Source organism: Astyanax mexicanus, chromosome 11, assembly GCF_023375975.1.
Source record: "Astyanax mexicanus isolate ESR-SI-001 chromosome 11, AstMex3_surface, whole genome shotgun sequence".
Lineage (NCBI taxonomy): Eukaryota > Metazoa > Chordata > Actinopteri > Characiformes > Acestrorhamphidae > Astyanax > Astyanax mexicanus.
In genome coordinates, this window is record NC_064418.1 from 51,389,307 (window position 1) to 51,408,997 (window position 19,691).

General features: G+C 37.7%; 1 protein-coding gene across 1 annotated transcript in view; it reads left to right on the plus strand.

The window, feature by feature from the left end:
• The window catches only part of ttn.1 (titin, tandem duplicate 1), a 203,143-nt gene that overhangs the window by 40,630 nt on the left and 142,822 nt on the right, over positions 1 to 19,691 (plus strand). Inside the window, exons 37-48 of the mRNA XM_049485137.1 lie at positions 1 to 169; positions 915 to 1,146; positions 1,849 to 2,133; positions 2,912 to 3,037; positions 3,821 to 4,009; positions 4,981 to 5,460; positions 6,426 to 6,971; positions 7,469 to 7,507; positions 8,087 to 11,845; positions 13,455 to 13,733; positions 15,943 to 16,227; positions 18,889 to 19,173. Of these exons, the coding sequence (XP_049341094.1) occupies positions 1 to 169; positions 915 to 1,146; positions 1,849 to 2,133; positions 2,912 to 3,037; positions 3,821 to 4,009; positions 4,981 to 5,460; positions 6,426 to 6,971; positions 7,469 to 7,507; positions 8,087 to 11,845; positions 13,455 to 13,733; positions 15,943 to 16,227; positions 18,889 to 19,173 (6,674 nt within the window). The remainder of the gene's footprint in view (positions 170 to 914; positions 1,147 to 1,848; positions 2,134 to 2,911; positions 3,038 to 3,820; positions 4,010 to 4,980; positions 5,461 to 6,425; positions 6,972 to 7,468; positions 7,508 to 8,086; positions 11,846 to 13,454; positions 13,734 to 15,942; positions 16,228 to 18,888; positions 19,174 to 19,691) is intronic.

Here is a 19,691-nt window from a genome sequence, read left to right on the forward strand (position 1 = left end):
GTTCAAGGCCACCACAGATAAACACCTCCAGCGCTTGATGATCCAGACCACCCGTATGTCCGACGCCGGAGAGTACTCTGTGGTCGCCGGATCCAGCCTGTCTAAAGCTCATCTGACAGTAGAGGGAAAGGACGTCCACATCTCCGAACCTGCTGAGAAGGACATCACCGTAATTACATCACTTATATCATCACTTACACATGTTATATATATTATATATATGAGTACATGCAAAAAAATACATCTTAGCGAGTGAAATGACCTCATTTCTTATTCATTATAAGAATTGTTGTCTTAGTAAGCATTGTTTTCCTTATTTTAGGAATAATTATCTTTATTTAGTCTAACTTAGAATATTTCACCTTATTTTATGTAATTTGAAGTTAGAATAAGCACAAAAAGTATCTAGTCGAGTTAAATTGATTTAGGAAAATACAGTAAGGGTATTTTACAATATTTTTTTCAATTTTTGCTTGATTTAATCTTACTTCCCTCATTTTTAGACTTTTTGGTTTTAGCTTATCTTAACAAATCTTACTAAGAAAAAAATCACCCCATTGGTAGATGTTTCTACTTAATTTAAGCATTTACAGCTCTGGAAAAAAATGAAGAGACCAAAGTTCCTGAATCAATTTCTCTGATTTTGTTCAGAAATGATCAATATTTGGTGGAATAATCCTGATTTTTAATCACTGTTTTTTTCATGCATCTTGGCATCATGTTCTCCTCCACCAGTCTTACACACTGCTTTACTCCTGGTGCAAAAATTCATCATTTTTAAGTGCTCAATTATTTTTTACAGAGCTGTATGTCTTAATTGACATATATTTAGTCTCGTTTTTGCTGATAGATTTTTTTGCAGTGTATATGTATACGTTGATGGTTTTACTCATAACTGTCTCCTCTTAAACCAGGTGATTGAGAAGCAGAGAGCCACGTTGGAGTTTGAGGTCAGTGAGGAGGAGATTGAAGGCCGCTGGCTGAGAAACGGAGCTGAGATTCAGTTCTCCACCGAGAAACGGTTTAACTACGCCACCATTAGAAAAGTGCATCGCCTGACCATTACTGAGACCTACAGGAACGATGCTGGAGAGTACACCTTTATCGCCGGGAAGAACAGCTGCGTTGTGAACCTTCACGTCAAGAGTGAGTACCTACTTTTATAACACCTGAGCCATGAAACACACCTTAACAATATATACTGTACATTATACAGCTCTGGAAATTAAATTAAATTTAGAGTTCACTTCAGTTTCTGAATCAGTTTCTCTGATGTTGCTATTTATAGGTTTATGTTTGAGTAAAATGAACATTGTTGTTTTATTCTATAAACTACAGACAACATTTCTCCCAAATTACAAATAAAAATATTCTCATTTAGAGCATTTATTTACAGAAAATGAGAAATGACTGAAATAACAAAAAAGATGCAGAACTTTCAGACCTCAAATAATGCAAAGAAAACAAGTTCATATTCATAAAGTTTTAAGAGTTCAGAAATAATCAATATTTGGTGGAATAATCCTGGTTGGTTTTTAATCACAGTTTTTTTTCATGCATCTTGGCATCATGTTCTCCTCCTCCACCAGTCTTACACACTGCTTTTGGATAACTTTATGCTGCTTTACTCCTGGTGTAAAAATTCAAGCAGTTCAGTTTGGTGGTTTGATGGTTTGTGATCATCCATCTTCCTCTTGATTATATTCCAGAGGTTTTCAATTTGATAAAATCAAAGAAACTCATCTTTTTTTTAAGTGCTCTCTTATTTTATTTTGTTCCAGAGCTGTATAATATTAAAGTTTAAGAGAGGTGTATGGGGATGTGTTTGATTCTCTGTTCTTCTTCCAGTCCCCGAGCCTCCTCAGATCATCAGACACATGGAGTCGTTATCAGTAGAAGCTGGTAAACCCGCTCGCTTCTCGGTGGAGGTGAGCGGTATCCCCCAGCCCCAGGTCTCCTGGTTTAAGAACTCTCAGGCTCTCTCTGCTGGGTTTAAGTGTAAGTTCCTGAGAGAGGGGAACGAGTTCACTCTGCTGCTGATCGAGGTTTTCCCAGAAGATGCAGCTCAGTACACCTGTGAGGCCAAAAACGACTACGGTCAGGCCAGCAGCTCCGCCACGCTCAACGTAGAAGGTATGATCACACAAAGCCGTGAGTGCGTTTACGCATCACATTGTTTAAAAACGATTTTCTAAAATCTGCCGTTATCAGTATTAGTATGTGTACTAGTGCAACGTCATGAGAGAGGGTGAAGCCTAGTGCTTTTAAGACTGTTAAAACTTGAATATGATATAACTGATATAACTTTTGATTAGATATTCACCAAAACGAGACATACAAAAACATTTATCTGATGTCTAACTCTTAATGTTTTCTTCAGTAATTTGTCTAAATGTATGTTGAAATACAGAATACATTAAATTTGCCTCAGAATTTTTTCAACATTGAATTAATAACATTAACAGCCTAAATTGGCCGCCACACTCTGCTTAGGAAACACTGCAGTTTGACTTTAAAACTGTACAAGTGTTCTGTTGAGCACTGTACAATATTTTCAGTTCATCCCTTCCTACTATTGAAAAACTATTAATTATTATTATGATTTTCACCGTTTATAGGTAACTTTAATTTTACGCTAAATGTAGAAGGTAAGATCATAAGATCACAGAAAGCCATGAGTGTGTTTACTAAAACTGGGCATTTACGCATCACATTGTTTAAAAACAGGGAATTACTTCCAAAATCTAATTCTAAAATCTACAGTTATCAGTATTAGTGTGTATACTAGTGTAAATCAGCATTTAACACTCATTGTTAAATTAAAATACCAAACGTTTACATACTGTATTATTTACACACAGTATAGATTATTAAGTATAATTTTCTTCTGTTCTCTTTTGTTTTTTATCAGTTCCTGAAGTGGTTTCTCCAGAGGTTGCACTTCCAGTGTCTCCTCCTGTGATTCTCTCCTCTATAAATGATGTCAGTGTTGAGGAGGGCGAGTCTGCCAGGTTCCAGTGCAACGTCATTGGAGAGGGTAAGTCCTAGTGCTGTTGAAACTGTTAAAAAAACTGTTAGATACACTAAAATAAGTACAGATTTGTACTAAAAAGTGTATAAAGCTCTGTACCTTATATTAAAGTACAATAGAGTAACGTTACCTTTTAGTGAAAGTCTTATTTTGTGCTAGTAAAGATTATAAACATTATCGTCATTATCATCAACTGAATATGTGTCAAGAACTAGATGATCCAAACTTGTCTGACTTTCAAATTAAAAATATATAATTAAAATATATATTGTTTATTAGTACAGTGATACAGAATACCAAATGCTCCGAGTGGTCCAGCAGTCTAAAACGCTGCCACTATGATCAGGAGATCGCTAGTTTGAATCCTGGTCATGCAGCTTGCTTTTGCCATCAGCTGCCGGAGCCCCGAGAGGGCACACACAGTTAGTTGGTCTTGCTCTCTCTGGGTGGGTACAGTACAGTAGATGGAGCTCTCTCTTTCCCCTTATCACTCCTAGGGTGATGTGGATCAGCACAAGGCTGCGTCTGTGAGCTGATGTATCAGAACCCGCAAATTCGCTTCGCTTTCCTTTGAGCGTTAGCGCTGTGATGCTACTCGGCTAAAAGTTCAAAAAGAGAAGTCTGACTTCACATGTATCGGAGGAGGCGTGTGCTGGTCTTCTTCACCCTCCTGGTGTTGGAGCATCACTAGTGATAGGGGGAGGAGTCCTAATGAGTGGGTTGGGTAATTTTGGAAGTGTAAATTATATATATATATATTTTATATATTTTCTCTGTCTCTTTCTGCAGATCTGACAGTAACTTGGTTCTGTAAAGATAAGGAGATAAAGCAGTCTGATATCTTCAGGATGTCTCAGTATGACGACTGCCTCCAGCTGGAGATAGTTGGAGCGTACGCTCAGGATCAGGGCGAGTACACATGCGCCGCTCGTAACTCCTCAGGGATGGTCTCCTGTTCCGCATTTTTAAGAGTTAACGGTACGTTTCTGAATTCTGTTAAATCTGTGTTGAGTGTCTATTAATTGAATTAAGTCTATTAAATGCAGATTAATTGGTTGTGATGAAGTAGGAAATGTAGAAATGTAACATTTAATAAGTGTATATTAATTCATGTTCTCAATAATTGCTTCATTGATGAAATTGACTTATTTACTTATTTACTGATCCGTCATTGTTTTTAATGCGTTGTTTTGTTTTAAACTCTTGAAACTCTTTAATTTTTCTTCAGTAATTTAATGACATTTTATTAAATTTGCCACTCATTTTTTTCCACATTGATTTAATAACATTATCAGCCTAAATTGGCCGCCACACTCTTTAAAAAAAATCCTAATTATAGAGGAAACACTGCAGTTTGACTTGACTATGATTCTTAAATTTGAGAAACCATTAATGCACCACTCTTTTTAGATAATTCTTACATTTTTCCTCACAATTTTACAAAACATAAGATCTTGAGATTTTTTATTTTTTTTTACCATTTATAGATAACGTTAATTTAATTTATAGATAATTTATATCTTTTTTGAGCTTTAAGTTTTAGCTCTATTATTGCAGTGTATGCTCAGAAATACATAATAATGTCCAATAAGAATTTGCAGGACATGAAAAACTACTGATCTACCAGAAGTAGATTTAATTTGTAAAATTTGTGTGTGTTTCGCAGCTCAATTTTGGAAACACACAGTGCTTTATCCATATAAAAATATTGTGAATCATTGCATTTTGCATTCACAATATTCAGAGGATATATAAATGATACTACATATTTCTAATGTTCTAATATTATTTATTTTTCAAGCACCTATATATATATATCAAGTTCTATATAAATGTATTGTGAGATTTATACTCTTTGTTGAAGATCTGCGACCCTTGACCCCTCCACAGAGTGGACGTACGAGTGAGATAAGTGGCGTAATGTTCTGTCTGTATGTTTTATTGCTCAGATCTCAGTGTGAAATCTGTAAGTAGTGTGTCGAGCGCCGGAGTTTCTCTTTCGGAGAGAGTCTCTTCGTTCAGCCTGAGCGAGACACATTCTTCTTCCTCCTTTCAAACCTTTGAAATGGTGTCCACCGTGGAGACGTCCACCACCTCCGTCCAGAGCGTGGACGTCCTGCTGCAGACGGGCTGGGCGGAGGCGTCCCCCGGGGCTCCGGCTCTGCTCGTGAGGATGAGCGATGTGATAGTCAGGCTGGGGGAAATGGCGGAGTTTAGCTGCTCGTTCGACGGGCAGCCCCTTACTGAAATCGTGTGGGACCATAACGGGGACATGGTGGTGAGGACGGAGCGGGTGCAGTGTCTGGAGGACGGCGAAGTCCTGTCCCTCGTCATACTGAACGTGCAGCTCTCCGACCAGGGGAGTTACTGCTGTACTGTTAAAAACAGACACGGTCAGAATCACACCTCGGCTCGGCTCACAGTAGAAGGTGGATACAGGTTTTTGTTTTTCTATGATGTTCATCCCATTTCCCATCCCGCTTAAAGCTGCCCATCAATGTTCCATACGGATGTAACAGCCAATCGTAATCTGCAGTTTAATATTTCATGTAATTCGTTTTTAATCCTGTAAATCCTGTAAAGAGATGCACCGAAATGAAGAAAATGTTTGGCAGAAACCAAAACCGAACATGTTTTTTTCACAGGTTTTCCTTTAATTTTGGCAACAGACCTTATCTCTTCAATAAAATAAGTCTATTCAACTTATTAATGTTAGATCAGTAACAAGTTTAAATTCTTACAATTTTAGAAAATAGACGACATATAAAAACTAATCAACAGTAACTAAACAAAAGGTTAATTCGTAGGACATTCATTTTTTAAAAATAAAAACAGAATTTATTTTATAATCTGTAAAAATTTAGGAAAGCATTTTTTTCATTTAATTGTATAAATTTAAATATTAACAAAATATATATTTTCTGTTACAATAAAACTTTTAAAAAATGTGTTGATTAAACGAATAAAGGCAAGCAGGAGAAGGTTTTTCATACTGAAAAAAAAAAAACTTTTATCAATTTTTCCTAGATCTTCAAACTTTAAAACGGGTCAGTTTGACCCAGAACAGAACAGGAGGGTTAAAAAAAATGAATTAGAGGAAGCACTTTATGCAATAGGACCTATTATATATAAATAAATAATAAAATAATAATAAAAAAGCAATTGTTCGGTTTAGATTATAGAGATTTCTATATTTTTCTATATCTTTTCGGTTGCCAAATATTTGGTGCATCCCTTGCTGTAAATGAGTTAATCAATCAATCTCTCATGAGCCTGGCCTAACACCATCCTCCATCACACTAACACCTCCATCACTGCTGCTAAAACCAATACCCTCTTACTGATTGAATAATAATAATCCCTAATAAATGTCCTTAACTTTATTCTCACTCAGCCAAGGAAGCGACCCCCCAAGCCGAAACCCCCGTCACCTCTGAGTCCGTCAGTAAAAGTGAACACTACTCTTCTAAAAGTGAATACGAGTCCAGTACAGAGGCCTCCGATCAGGAGAAACAGGAGTCCGTGCAGAGCGCCGGACCGCTGCTCCATCACTCCGGTCTGAAAAGAGCCGAAAAGTGGCCGATTTACCGGCCGGCGTACTTCCCAGACGCTGCAGCGCTGGTGGAGCTTGGTAGAAATGCAGCAAATGACCTGCAGCCCGAATTTCTTGTGAAAATCCCCCCAGAGATCCTAACCAAGCAGAAAGAGAGCGTATCTCCGTACTGTGTGATCAGAGGAACCCTCTCTCCGTACGTGGTTTGGCTCCAAAACCACCAGGTTCTTGAGGAGTCGAGGCCGTACTCGCCGAAACACGACGGGCCGCTGTGCTGCTTAAACCTTACCAATACCGGTGCCGAACATGGAGGCTCTTATACGTACCAGATAATCAAAGCTGCAGGAGATAATGCGTGCACCTCCCAGCTCAGACTTGAGAACTCAGGTTTGCATTTGCATGCTTTGGTCCTTTTGATCTTCTTCTGTAGATCGGGATTCACGTCTTAAAGAAAAAAAAAGAAAAAAAAAAAAGGAAAGAAAGTTCAGTTCAAGTTTTACTAAGAGTTTTCTCACTCTTATCTCTCTTATCCCACCTTAAAAAAAGAAAAGAAAAGAAAAGAAAAGACATCTCTCAGAAAAATGAATCAAATACCTTCAGGAAAATCTTCTTCTGATTAGTATCTCTCTCTCTCTTTCTAGGGCGAGTTCACTGAGATATATATATTGTGTTTTGTATGTTGTTATACACATGTTGGACATCCTTTTAGAATGTCCTTCAAAGGGAGATGTGGTCCATTTTCATTCATCCATCTTATTGAATTTCGAACAGAAAAAGAAAATGGATTCTGATTTTTATGGAGATTTTATCGAGGTTCAACATGTTCCAAACGCTCCTTCCAAACTCTTACATTCGCTGTTTGTTTTCTCTTTCTCATTTTACAGTGCCAAAGGTGGAGGAGGAGCACAAAGAGGAAGTCAGAGGTAAAAGAAAATGATGTGTTGGTAACAATATGATCCATATGTTTAGTAGTAAATTTAATACGGTTTATTAGATATTATTAGTTAATTACAGTGTCTTATAGAGTTTGGGCTGGGCGATGAGTTCAGAGTAGAGTTTGTAAAACCATACAATAAATAATATGATGTTGAAGTATTAGTAAATGCAATGTGTATATTTGAACAGTAAATAGTTAAACATAAGACACTTGGATGCTTCTTTTTCATTTAATTATGATGTTTCTACGACATAGTGTTTTACCTTCAGGAAAACTGACAATTTTCACCCAAATATACCGATACTCACATTCTTTATTTCGGGCAATTAAATCACACATATATGAAAATATATCTAATACAATATGTTCTTTTTCCCTTTGTATATAAATATAATTCCCAATGTATCTGTATGCATTATGATATACAGTATTTAGCCCAGCCCTACTTTTTTGTAGTTTGTATTTTCTCAACAAGAACTTCAAAAACTTCACAAGGTCACAAAATGAACTGATGATTCTTCTCTTTTTTGGTAATTTTACATACAAATGTACTTTCTGTGCTCAGCTTTTTCTAGCTCGTCCATCTCTACACAAGAGGACTCTTACACAACGAGCCTTCACATAAAAAAAGACAAGGGCAAAACGTTCGAACTCGAGCCAGAATCCAAATTTTATCCAGAGACGTTGACCAGACAAATTGAAAAGCCAGTTTTTGTAACCAAGCTCTCCTCCGCGATCGCGACTGTCGGAAACATGGCTAAATTTACTGTAATTATCTCTGCGTTTCCGAAACCTACAGTTCAGTGGTACTACAATAAACAAATTATAACGTCCTCTTCGGTTTATACGTTTGTTGAAGAGAGGGACAAATACACTCTGGTTATTAATGACGTTAGAAAGGAATTGGAAGGGGAATACTCTTGTACTGCCAGCAACAGACTTGGCAAATCGACCTGTACCTCTTATCTCCACGTTAAAGTCAAGGACACAAAGGACGTGGAAGAGCCTGTTGCACAGCCGCCATATTTCACCAAGCCCATTGAGCCTATGCAGTGCACAGTTGGCGGCAATGCAGTCTTCGAGTACAGGGTTACCGGCGTTCCACTGCCGAGTGTCCAGTGGTTGAAGGATAGCTGCCATATCCAACCTGGCAAATTTTGTAACATGGTCAATAACGTGGAAGGCTCTGGCTTCTTAAAGATAATCAATGTCCAAAAAACCGACAGCGGTCTCTATTCTTGTAGAGCATCCAACAATCGAGGGGAAGCCTCTTGCAGTGCTGATCTAATTGTTTTCCTTGGTACGGTCTCAATGTCCCAAATGCAATTTGAACGCCAAAAAACGACTTACGAAAGTTCTGTGTACGAACAAACCACCGAACAAACATCTGAGTCCAGCTTATTCAGGGGGAATCTTTCGGCACAGACCACGGCTAGTCTCAAGAAACATCAGCAGATGATTTATAGCTCTGGCACGGAAGATAGAAGGCAGTCGGTAGAATACGAACAATTAGGTACTCTGTCCGAGTTTAAGGCTTCATCTGCAGCCATGCATGTCGAGCAGGTAACTCGCCAAGCTGCCATTCTACAGTCTCACCAAATGCAAGAAGGAATAAGCGTTGCTGCCACTCATCCACCAGCTGAGCAGCAACCGGCGGTGGTGACACCTCTAAAGGAGCTCCACATGGCAGCAATCACCCCTAGCATCCAGGAAATCCAAGGCTTCACAGAGCAGCACTCTGACCCAATCAAAAGTCCCGAGGTCGTAGATGTTCAGATCTTTGAGGAACAGCCCTCGAAAGTGATGTCCGCCATTTCCGAGAGCGTGACGCCTCTTATGATCGTAAAAGCTGAACCTCTTTCTAGCATGGAAGGTGAAAGGGTCCGCCCTATTCCAGAATCAAAACATGCCATCAGTAGCCATCAAGTTGAGACTAGGTTGGTTGTCCTAAAAGAACAACATGGTAACATCCCGTTTCCAGACGAGGAGAAAGCCTTCAGAATAAAAGAAGGTGTTAAAGTCTTACAGTCTTTAGTAACTTCAGAGAATCTGGAGCTTACAGAGCCTCGTTCTTCAACAATACCCACCGTGGAGTGCAGTGAATGTCTTGAAGGAAAGGAACAAATCAAGCCCGTGATTGCCTCTCTCAGTGAAATCAAACATACTTTGTCTAAAGAAAGTGGTTTTGAGGTGCCTGAACCTGTTGAAGAGGTTGCACAGCTGTCCAAAGATCAGGTGTTGAAATCCGCCATCTCGGTCAAAGAAACGTACAAACTTAAAGGCGACCAAACTGACGCAATTCCAGGTTTAGACAGTGCTGTTTTAGTGCATTCCCAGAGAGAAGAGAATCAAGTCCTTCATTTACAGGTCATAAGCGATCAAGGTACTCTTCCATCCGAAGGCAGATTTACCTGCGAGAAACCAGAAGCAGTACAAGCTGAATCCAGGAAAAGCCCAAATCTTATGTACACAACATCTGTGGATGATCAGAAAACTGTCAAATATGAGCAAGAAATGACAATTACTTGCACAAAGGCTGCAGAGGTCTCTCAAGCCATAAAACCACGTCAAGAGGTTCCTCCGAAGTTGCATCTTTCGTCAGTTCAGGCTGAGGCGATTTTGTCCAAAGAAGGCTTTCTTTCAGTACAAGAGCCAAACCAGCAGATGGCAGTGCAGAAACAGGAGAAAGCTTGTAAGCAAGCAGTTACCGTAGACGAAAAAACAGAGCTTACAGCTGATTACACCAAACATCTTGACGTTTCTGTCAAAGGGGTTAGTCCTGAACATCGGAAAGAGCCCAGAACACTAAACATTCTTCACATTGTCTCTGAATCTACGCCACTTCCAAAGGAAAGTCCTATTATAGCTAGTGAAAGAGAGCAGCATGCCCTAGTTCAGAAGGAGGACAACTGGAATATTTTGCATGCAGTGACCGTGTCAGATAGACCCACTTTACAGGAGGGTCATACTGACGATCTTGAGGCAACAGAAGAACTTACTTCCAAGGTAACTGTAGAGCCCAAGCTTCCGATGCATCCTCTGTATGTTGAGGAAAAGGCGATTTCCACGGAAAGTTCAGTCACTCTTGCGGATGCAGAGCAGGATTTTGCTGTTCAGATTCAAGAAGGTCAGTCCTTGAGGCAGTCAGTCTTAATGGAAGATAAGCGACCTCTGAAAAGCGAGGTATCTAAGGACATTACCAAACCAGAGACCTCAACGGTAAGTATGGTCACTCAACCTACTGCAACGCTTCAAGTGACCGAATCCCAACAAAGCCAAACTCTTCCAAAGGAACTCACGTTCCTGATTCCTGTACCGAAGTCGCACTCTTTAGAAATCAAGCGTCAGCTGAAAAATGCTTTACAGTGTGCTGTAGCCTGCGATCAGCCGCTAATCCTGGCCGATGTCGTCCGTAGCTTAGACGTGGTTGACGTGAAGGAGGTCAAAGTCCTTAAAGAACCCAAGAATACAATGTTCTCGTATCTTATTACGACAAAAACGGTTCCAGTAGAAGTAACGATTGCCTTTGAAGGGGAATATCCTCGAACAGCTGATCTTAGAAGTGAACTTCAAGCAGCCTTGAGCTCCATTATTTATCAAGAACAGCAGATCTTCTCGTCAGAACAGGTTCTCGACACGTCGCAAGTTTTCCAGCAGAAACAGAAAGTACAGCTTAGTTTCGCTCCTTCAAAAGAAGTGCTGTCGCCAGTGGTAGAATCTGTTCAGATTACGGAAAACGTGGACGTTGTCACGTCACCGAAAACTCAAACTGCTGCTTTAAAGACTGAATCTACCATGACTTCGGGGAAAGTGGATGTTCAGAAGATGTCCGTTCATACGGCAGAACAAGAGAAGAAATCTTTAGCAAAGAAAGGGTACAAGAAAGATGTTCAAGTTCTTGAAACTCTTATGTCTGATAAATCTTTGCTGCAAAGTTCAGTTGAAGAGTCCAGAAAGGTCTTTTTTCACGAAGAAGAAAGAATAGAAGAATTTCTTAAAGTGGAAACAACAAAAGTAGAAACAACCGCAGACAAAAAGGACAAAGAACTGAAGTTTGACCTGTCATTAGAAGACATCGCTGCAATAGAGGGTTCTGTGGTTACGTTCAGTGTTAAAATAAAAAACGTAAATAAAGTTAACTGGCTTTTCAATGGCAAATTGATCAAATCTGGCAAAGAGTTCAAATGTTCCAAAGATCACGACACGTATACTTTAGTAATCAGCAAAGTTACGAAGGAAAAACACGAAGGCGAGTACACGTGCCAGGCTGCCAACCAAGCTGCCGAGGCCTCGACATCATCGCGGCTCAGAGTTCTCTCGAGAGGTTGTACTATGGGGATTTTATTTTTCCACCATAATTCCACCAAAATCTAATCCTTAACAGTTTTCGGTTCAGGTGTTCACGATTCAGATCATTACTAATTATCCACTGCTTGTATGGAGCTTACGCTGAAGCTGGCATTTAGAATTTTTTTATCTGCATTTTGTTTATTTTATTAAAGATTTTTCTTCTGGACTTTTGATCAACTTGAAATATGCATTGATTGTAATTCATAAATTTGAATTTTAACAATAATATAATTGCATTTTTGATGTGTTAATCGATTTACTTTTATTTCCACTTGGTAGTACATTAAGGGTAACCCTCATTTTAAATGCAGCTGAGGAATTATAAAATTAAAAGTCTTGAAAAATAAGTTTAAATTATAAAAAAAAGAAATAAAATAACTGTGAGGTGGTAAATTTTGCTTTTAAAAAAGAAATACACTTCAAAATACTAAAAAAAAATTGTTTTAGATATCTATAATTTTTTATGTCCATAAATTCAAATTATATAAAAATGTCACCATTATAAATGTGAATTTCTGAAATTCGAATCAAGGAGATTTGAATTGCTGTAAAATATATATTTTTTTTTTCAATGAAACAAAGAAATGTATAAATTATGGCAAATATAACATTTTATATTTCAAGTTTAGTTACATTACATTACATTTCATTTCATTTGGCAGACGCTTTTGTCCAAAGCGACTTACAATAATGAAGTACAAAGTAATAGGAATTTAGATAACCCATTTTTAGATAGGGCTTAAAGGAGGTCGAAGGGAAATAAAGGGATAGAGGAGTGAAGGAGGGGAAGAAGGAAATGAGGTTAGAAGTAGTTAGTTACAAGTTTATTAAAAGTCAAGTAAAATGAATTAAATTGCAGATTTAAAAATACTTCAATCAGCTTCTAAGCTCCATATTATACTCATCACCATCTTTATATTCCCATCATTCCACCTTTTCACCTTTCAAAACCATATTTCTGGGGTTCGTTCTCATGTGTGGATTGAAAAATTTCACTTTTTATTTTTTTCCATTGTTTCAACCTTATAAACTTCCTATATCCACTGTTCACATTCACGCTCAGTTCTTATGACATCATATAACGTGACATCATGGTGTGACTCTTCATCATCTCTTTTTCTCATCTCAACTCGTCATGAAACACTTTGAATAGATTTTTCTCTAACATTCACTTTTTCATCCATTTCTTATTTTTATCACAGTCATTTGAGGATTACTGGTACTACTTTTCCCCTTTATCTACTATAAACCTCCTCTTTCCACCTTCAGTATAGTAGAGCTGCAACTAATGATTATTTTGGTAGTCGACTAATCTGATGATCATTTTTTCGATTAGTCGATTAGTCAACGATTATTTCTGCCCTATTTCTGTCCTCAATCTCTAAAATCAACAGTAAAACAGCTAAACATGAGATTTAAAAGGCATTTAAATGTCCACATTTGTGTTATAGTCTACAAATTTAAATAATCGACATTGTCGATTATATCGACTAATCGTTGCAGCCCTACAGTACAGCCACTGATGAAACTGCTGATTTATAAGATTATTAATAACTCTAAATGTTTTATTTCACACGATTCAGTGCCTCCAGTTTTCAAGAGAAAAATCCACGACCTGGAAGTGAACCTTGGCAGCCCCGCCAAGTTCGACTGCGAGATCGAAGACGCTCCAAACGTGATCTTTAAATGGTTTAAATCCGGTTCTGAGATCCGGCAGAGCGATAAGTACCGGATCATCAGCCACCACACCACCTCCTCCCTGGAGCTCCTGAACTCGGCCAAAACCGACGGTGGAGAATTCAGCTGCCGAGCCTCCAACAAGGACGGTAGCGATAGCTGCGCCGCTAACCTGATCGTCACCGGTGAGTTAACTGGGTCTCCTTTATTGCTTTTTTATTTTCTGCTTCGCTTCTAGAATTTAACTTCACTGAAATTCAAGCTGCAGAACTTCCATTTTATTGGCAGCATTTTCTTCACGGTCTCAATGAGTTCTGAATTTTTATAAATTGTGGATTTTTAAGAGTCATGTTTGTGCTACAGGGCATGCAGTGAGTTTCAGGCTCTTTAGGATCTTTTTTTAGCCTTTTTCTATGATCTATTTTCACAATCAAGTTTAGAATCAAATCAAAACTTTTAATTTGTGGATCTACATTTTTTCTTCATTGTCTTGAGTGAGTTATGAATTTTTATAAATTGTGTATATTAAGAAAGTCATTTTTGTGCTACAGGGCATGCAGTGAGTTTCAGGTTCTTCGGGACATTTTAGAATGTTTCTATCATTTATTTTCACAATCAAGTTTAAAATCATATAACTTTTAATTTGTGGATCTACATTTTTTCTTCATTGTCTCGAGTGAGTCATGAATTTTGATAATTTGTGGATTTTGGAATTGTGGAATTTAAGAGTAATTTTTGTGCTACAGGTGCAGAACTTCGATTTTATTGGCAGCATTTTCTTCACGGTCTCAATGAGTTCTGAATTTTTATAAATTGTGGATTTTTAAAAGTAATTTTTGTGCTACAGGGCATGCAGTGAGTTTCAGGTTCTTTAGTATCTTTTAGGTTTTTTCTATGATCTATTTTCACAATCAAGATTAGAATCAAATAACTTTTATTTTGTGGATCTACATTTTATGTATGAGTTATGAATTTTTAATAAATTGTGGATTTTAAGAAAGTCATTTTTGTGCTACAGGGCATGCAGTGAGTTTTAGGCTCTTTAGGGCCTTTTAGAAATGTTCTTTAATATTGTACAACAAGTTTAGAATCTTAAGTTTTCCAATTTGTGGATCTACATTTTTAAACCGAAAATGTGTGCATATGAATTTATATTGTGTAAATCTTAAAATCATACTTATTTTGTTATTTGAACAGTTTTTTAAAAAAGCATTTTTAAAAGGAATTTTGTTAAATTCCAGATTGCAGATTTGGATTTCTTTTGAAATTTTCTCAAATTTTCTGTCTATTGCTCTGTATTGTTTTCTTACGTGTTGCAAATGTTGTAACACTCTTCCAGTCTGTCTTAATTTCTTAATTTTTTAATTTTTGAAACTCATAACCAATAACATTCTTTGCTGAAAATACTGGCATGAAATCGTGATCCTGTGAAAGCAGGATCTTCAAGAATAAATACTATATTTTACTAAGATTAAGCTTCTTAAAAATTAAGATCTTTGTCTTGTATTAAATATAGCTGTAGACAATCCAGAATTGTCTATATTTTAAACACAACTTCCTTTTTCTTGTGTTTGATTCCACTCTTTGAAAATTGAATAGTAGTATAATAGTTTTTTTTTTTTTTAATCCAAAAGTCAAACTTTTGTAATGAGAATGTAATAATGTAATAACTGACGCAATGTCAGTAATGATCTTGGTAATAGTCATGCATAAATTTGTCCAAACTTGTCAGATTTGTTGTAACAGAGTACGGTAAGTAATATTAGTTATTCATATATACAGTGTGTTTTTTGTGTATTTTGTTGTTCAACGTCTTTGTGTTTGTGGAGTTTTGTCTACAGGTTTGAATTACCTGGAAAGTAAATTTGCGTTTTTAATTATCTAAATACATTTATTTCCCCAAGTTCTTGCGTTGTATTAGGTCATCATTATTGTAAACTTATGTTTTTCAACCAGAAATGTCTAGAGAATCAGAAGATTTGGGTGCAGCAAGAATATTTCAGAAATGTTATAAGAGTTGGCGTAGTCAAGGCAGGATTAGAACCTGAATGGAGAAACTCAATTGGAATCGGAATTTCCAACATTACAAAGGATATGAGAATATAAAAATAAAACTTTTTGAGGGAGATATTGTAAATATTGAGATTATAGTCTTCTTTTTTTTTAGAACAAATAATATTTAGTTTAGATTTAATTATATTATATTAATAAAATGCTGAATAAAGTTAGACTGATTGTTCAATGTATTCAACATTATTATTAAATGTAAAAAAAAAAAAAAAAAATATTGATTTATAGATAGTGGCCCTATTAGTAGCTATAGAATTAATTTTAATGTCCATAACAGTCAATAACGGTCATGATTATGATCAAAATTTTCATTTTCATTCTCAGAACTTTCCTCCATCCCTCAAGAATTACAAATGCTGGACGTAGAGAAAGGACCCAGTGCTGTTTTTCACTGTGAGGTTATCGGTACTGGCCTGTTTGGAATTAACTGGTTAAACACTAAAAGGCCGCTGATTCAGGATAAAAAACAGAGTCTTCGATTCCAAGATTCGGTCGCAGATTTGGAAAGATGTTCATTTGAGAAATCCGATATAATACCAGGGGAATACCACTATAATTTATCAAAATCAATCGGACAGATCCCTTCAAAATCAGTTGTGGAGTTAAGAGGTTAGTACACCAGAGTAAAAGCAGTCTATGCTGGTTTCCCCACCACTAACCAGTGTGTCGCCACTAACTCGCAGTCTGGGCTGTAGTTTCAAGCTCTAAACAGCTAACCAAGCTTTGGGCAACTTGTGGAAATCTGATGTTGGCATGACCAAAATGATCAAGTGCAATTTTTATGGTATGGTCAATCTGCAATATCAAAAAAATTACAAATTGATTCCATTTACAAATGGAAAAAAATGATATGGAAAAAAGATTTGGTGCAAATTTAAAAAGCTAATAATGTAAATGCTGTTTTCATTGTCATGTCTACATCTAGATTTTGGTGACGTGATTTATTTAATGGCTAATTTTAAAAATCAGATTATTTTAGAAACCCACAATGTTCCATATGCCATCAAACAGACATACAATACATTACATTACATTTTAGCGGTTGATAGTAGATGCTATTCTTATGACATGGTCCAGGATGAACGTTAGAAAATTAAGATAATACAAATAACGTTGTTTCACTGGTTTCGGTGTTGCCTGTCGGTGTGTGACTGATCCGCCTGTGGAAAGTCTGTTTTGTATTCAGTGTTTAGTTGTTCAGTCACAGTTTTGATGCAAATCTTTGGACGTTTTTTGGACTTCTCTTTAAATTTCCAAGCCGACGTCTTTATATCCGAGTAGATCAATAAGCTCAATCTCTTTTACACTGACTCACAACTCTTTACACTTCTTAATTTCTTGCTGATCTTGTGTTACGTTGAGAAAATGGATTGAAAGAACTGTCTCAACTGTTTTGGAAGCTTCCAGTCATAAAGGAACATCTTTTACTGGAAACAGATACACGGATCTGTAGAAGAACAAGAACGATGGGATAAGAAGAAAACAAAGAAGAAGTTCAAGAAACACTTCAAGGAATCGACAACTTGATAAAATCTTAATAAATTCTTTGTGAAAAATGAAGATGACACTCTTGTAGACATAACCTTCCATTCTTGTCCATTCTTTGGATGATACTCTTGGAACATTTTCAGTTTTGATGGATCGTCTCTTGTCTTCTCTTCTTAGGATATGCTAAACTTGGTCTTCTGGTGATGTTTTAGTTTTATTTTAGTTGATGTTCCAATCAGATTTTCCATCACTGTTTAATAAAACATCCACTGCAGTGCTTTTTTCCCCTTGTAAAGGATATTTTCGAAGGATCTTACTGTCCAGTGATGCTGGTGTAACTAACTGTTCCTTCCTTTTTCGATTTCTTGCAGTATTTAATATAGATATTTAATATATATTTAACCTATATATTTACCTGAAACAATGCAATCTTCTCAGATACCCCCCGCTTCGTGTGGAAGCTGACGGACATTTCTATCCCAATGAGCCGAAAACTGAGACTCGAGTGCACATTCGTGGGAGCCCCGAAATTGTTCGTCACCTGGTACAAAGACGGCAAACAGCTCTACGCTTCTTACAGATACAACACTAAAATGACAGAGAGCTCATGCGTTCTGGAAGCTCTTCAGGAGTGTAACAAGGACACCACAGGGAAATACTCTTGTGAGGTCTCGAATGCGTACGGAAGTGATATCTGTCACTGCAACGTTACCACCGTCACAGGTTGGTACGCCTCGGCGACATTGCTTGTGCATCCGTGTTCACGTTTTTCTCGATAGCGTATTTGGGCGTTTGGGTTAGCATGTTGCTGTTGAAACTTAGAAATTGAAACTCTGACAGATTCTCAGGAGAAGCCTAAAGTGTTTCAATCCTCCTCTTTCTCTCAGAACCTGCCCGATTTGTGAGGACGTTGAACGACGTCACAGTTCCAATGAGCCAAAAGTTAAGACTCGAGTCCACTTTCACTGGAGCGCCCAAACAGTTCGTCACATGGTACAAAGATGGCAAACAGCTCTACGCCTCTTATAGATACAATACCAAAGTCACCGCCAACTCGTGCGTCTTGGAGGCCCTTCACGAGTCCAAGAAGGAAACCAGCGGAAAGTACTCTTGCGAAGTTTCGAATGCGTACGGAAGCGATATCTGCCACTGTCAAGTGACTGCCGTCGCAGGTTTGTAAAGGAATTGCACAGGAATTGTAGTCCAGGAGATGCTTGCCTGCATTTTTGTAGAAAGTGTCACTCGTCAGAAAATGCGAAGCCCTTGTAAACTCTTACATTTTTGTACCTTACAAGAGAGCAGATTGATATTGCAGGGTTGGACAGCATGGTGCCTGGGTGTAGTTGTTGATGTTCAGCAGGGGTTTGTTTGGGGTGTGATGCTACAGGCAGTTGAGTTGTTGAGTTCTTGTTGTTGCTGCACGAGCTTGGAAGTCATTGACTTATTTAAAATATTAATTCAAAATTTTAAAAACGTTTTAGAAGTTCTCTTTTAAAAGTTTCAGTTCGAGATTGATTTAAAGGCATGTGTCTTATTTTGTGAGTCTGGTTGTGTAGTGCTTGTTTTCAGTCTGCACGTTTTATTAAATAAATGTTTTTGTTAAATTAAACTACAGCTGGATTTCCTAAACTGAAATACAGTTTCGTTGTCTTGTTACAGCATGTTGTTTGGTCAGGGTGTGATATTGGGATGTTTTAATGTTATGATGTCAGATGTGTGAAGCTCTGGTGCTTGCCGTTGTGATGAAAGATGTGATGATGTGATGATTCTGCTGTCCCTCAGAACCTGCTCGCTTTGTGAAGAGGTTAAAGGACACGGTTTTCCCAATGAGCGACAGACTGAGGCTTGAGTGTACGTTCACCGGAGCGCCAAAATTGTTCGTAACTTGGTACAAAGACGGAAAGCAGCTGTACGCCTCGTACAGATATAACACAAGAATGACCAAGAATTCCTGCATCTTGGAATGTCTACAAGTGTGTAACAAAGACACGCCAGGAAAATACTCTTGTGAAATCTCGAATTCCATGGGAACTGATATTTGTCACGCCAATGTGATGACGAGGACAGGTTGGTATCCCTTTGGATTCTGTATTTTTCCGTTAGATGCTTCGATTTACGATCATTTATTTGCGTCGTCGCGCTAAAGACCTCAGCATACTTCTTGCGAAGACAACGTTCGCTTGGCTTTAGCGAACAATTTGATGCATTAAACATTTAGAAAACTCTGTACGATAACATCGGATTGGTCGACCATGGAGGCGAACCAAAGATCGTTTCATCATGGAGCTTCAATGCATCGTTTTCACAGAGAATGTTTGTTTCGCAGGAAGTATGCAGAAGCCTTTAGAGTTTAGTTTGGAATGAAATCGATTGACTATTAGCATTTAGATTTGTTTTCCCGTAATGATAAAACTAGTTTGATTCATTCGATTGTTGGGTTTTTGTTGTTCCTCTCAGAACCTGCCACGTTTGAACAGAAACTTCAGGATATGAAAGTCGCCATGAGCAAGAGACTGAGGCTCGAGTGTACGTTCACTGGTGCTCCAAAAATATTTGTTACCTGGTACAAGGATGGAAAGCAGATC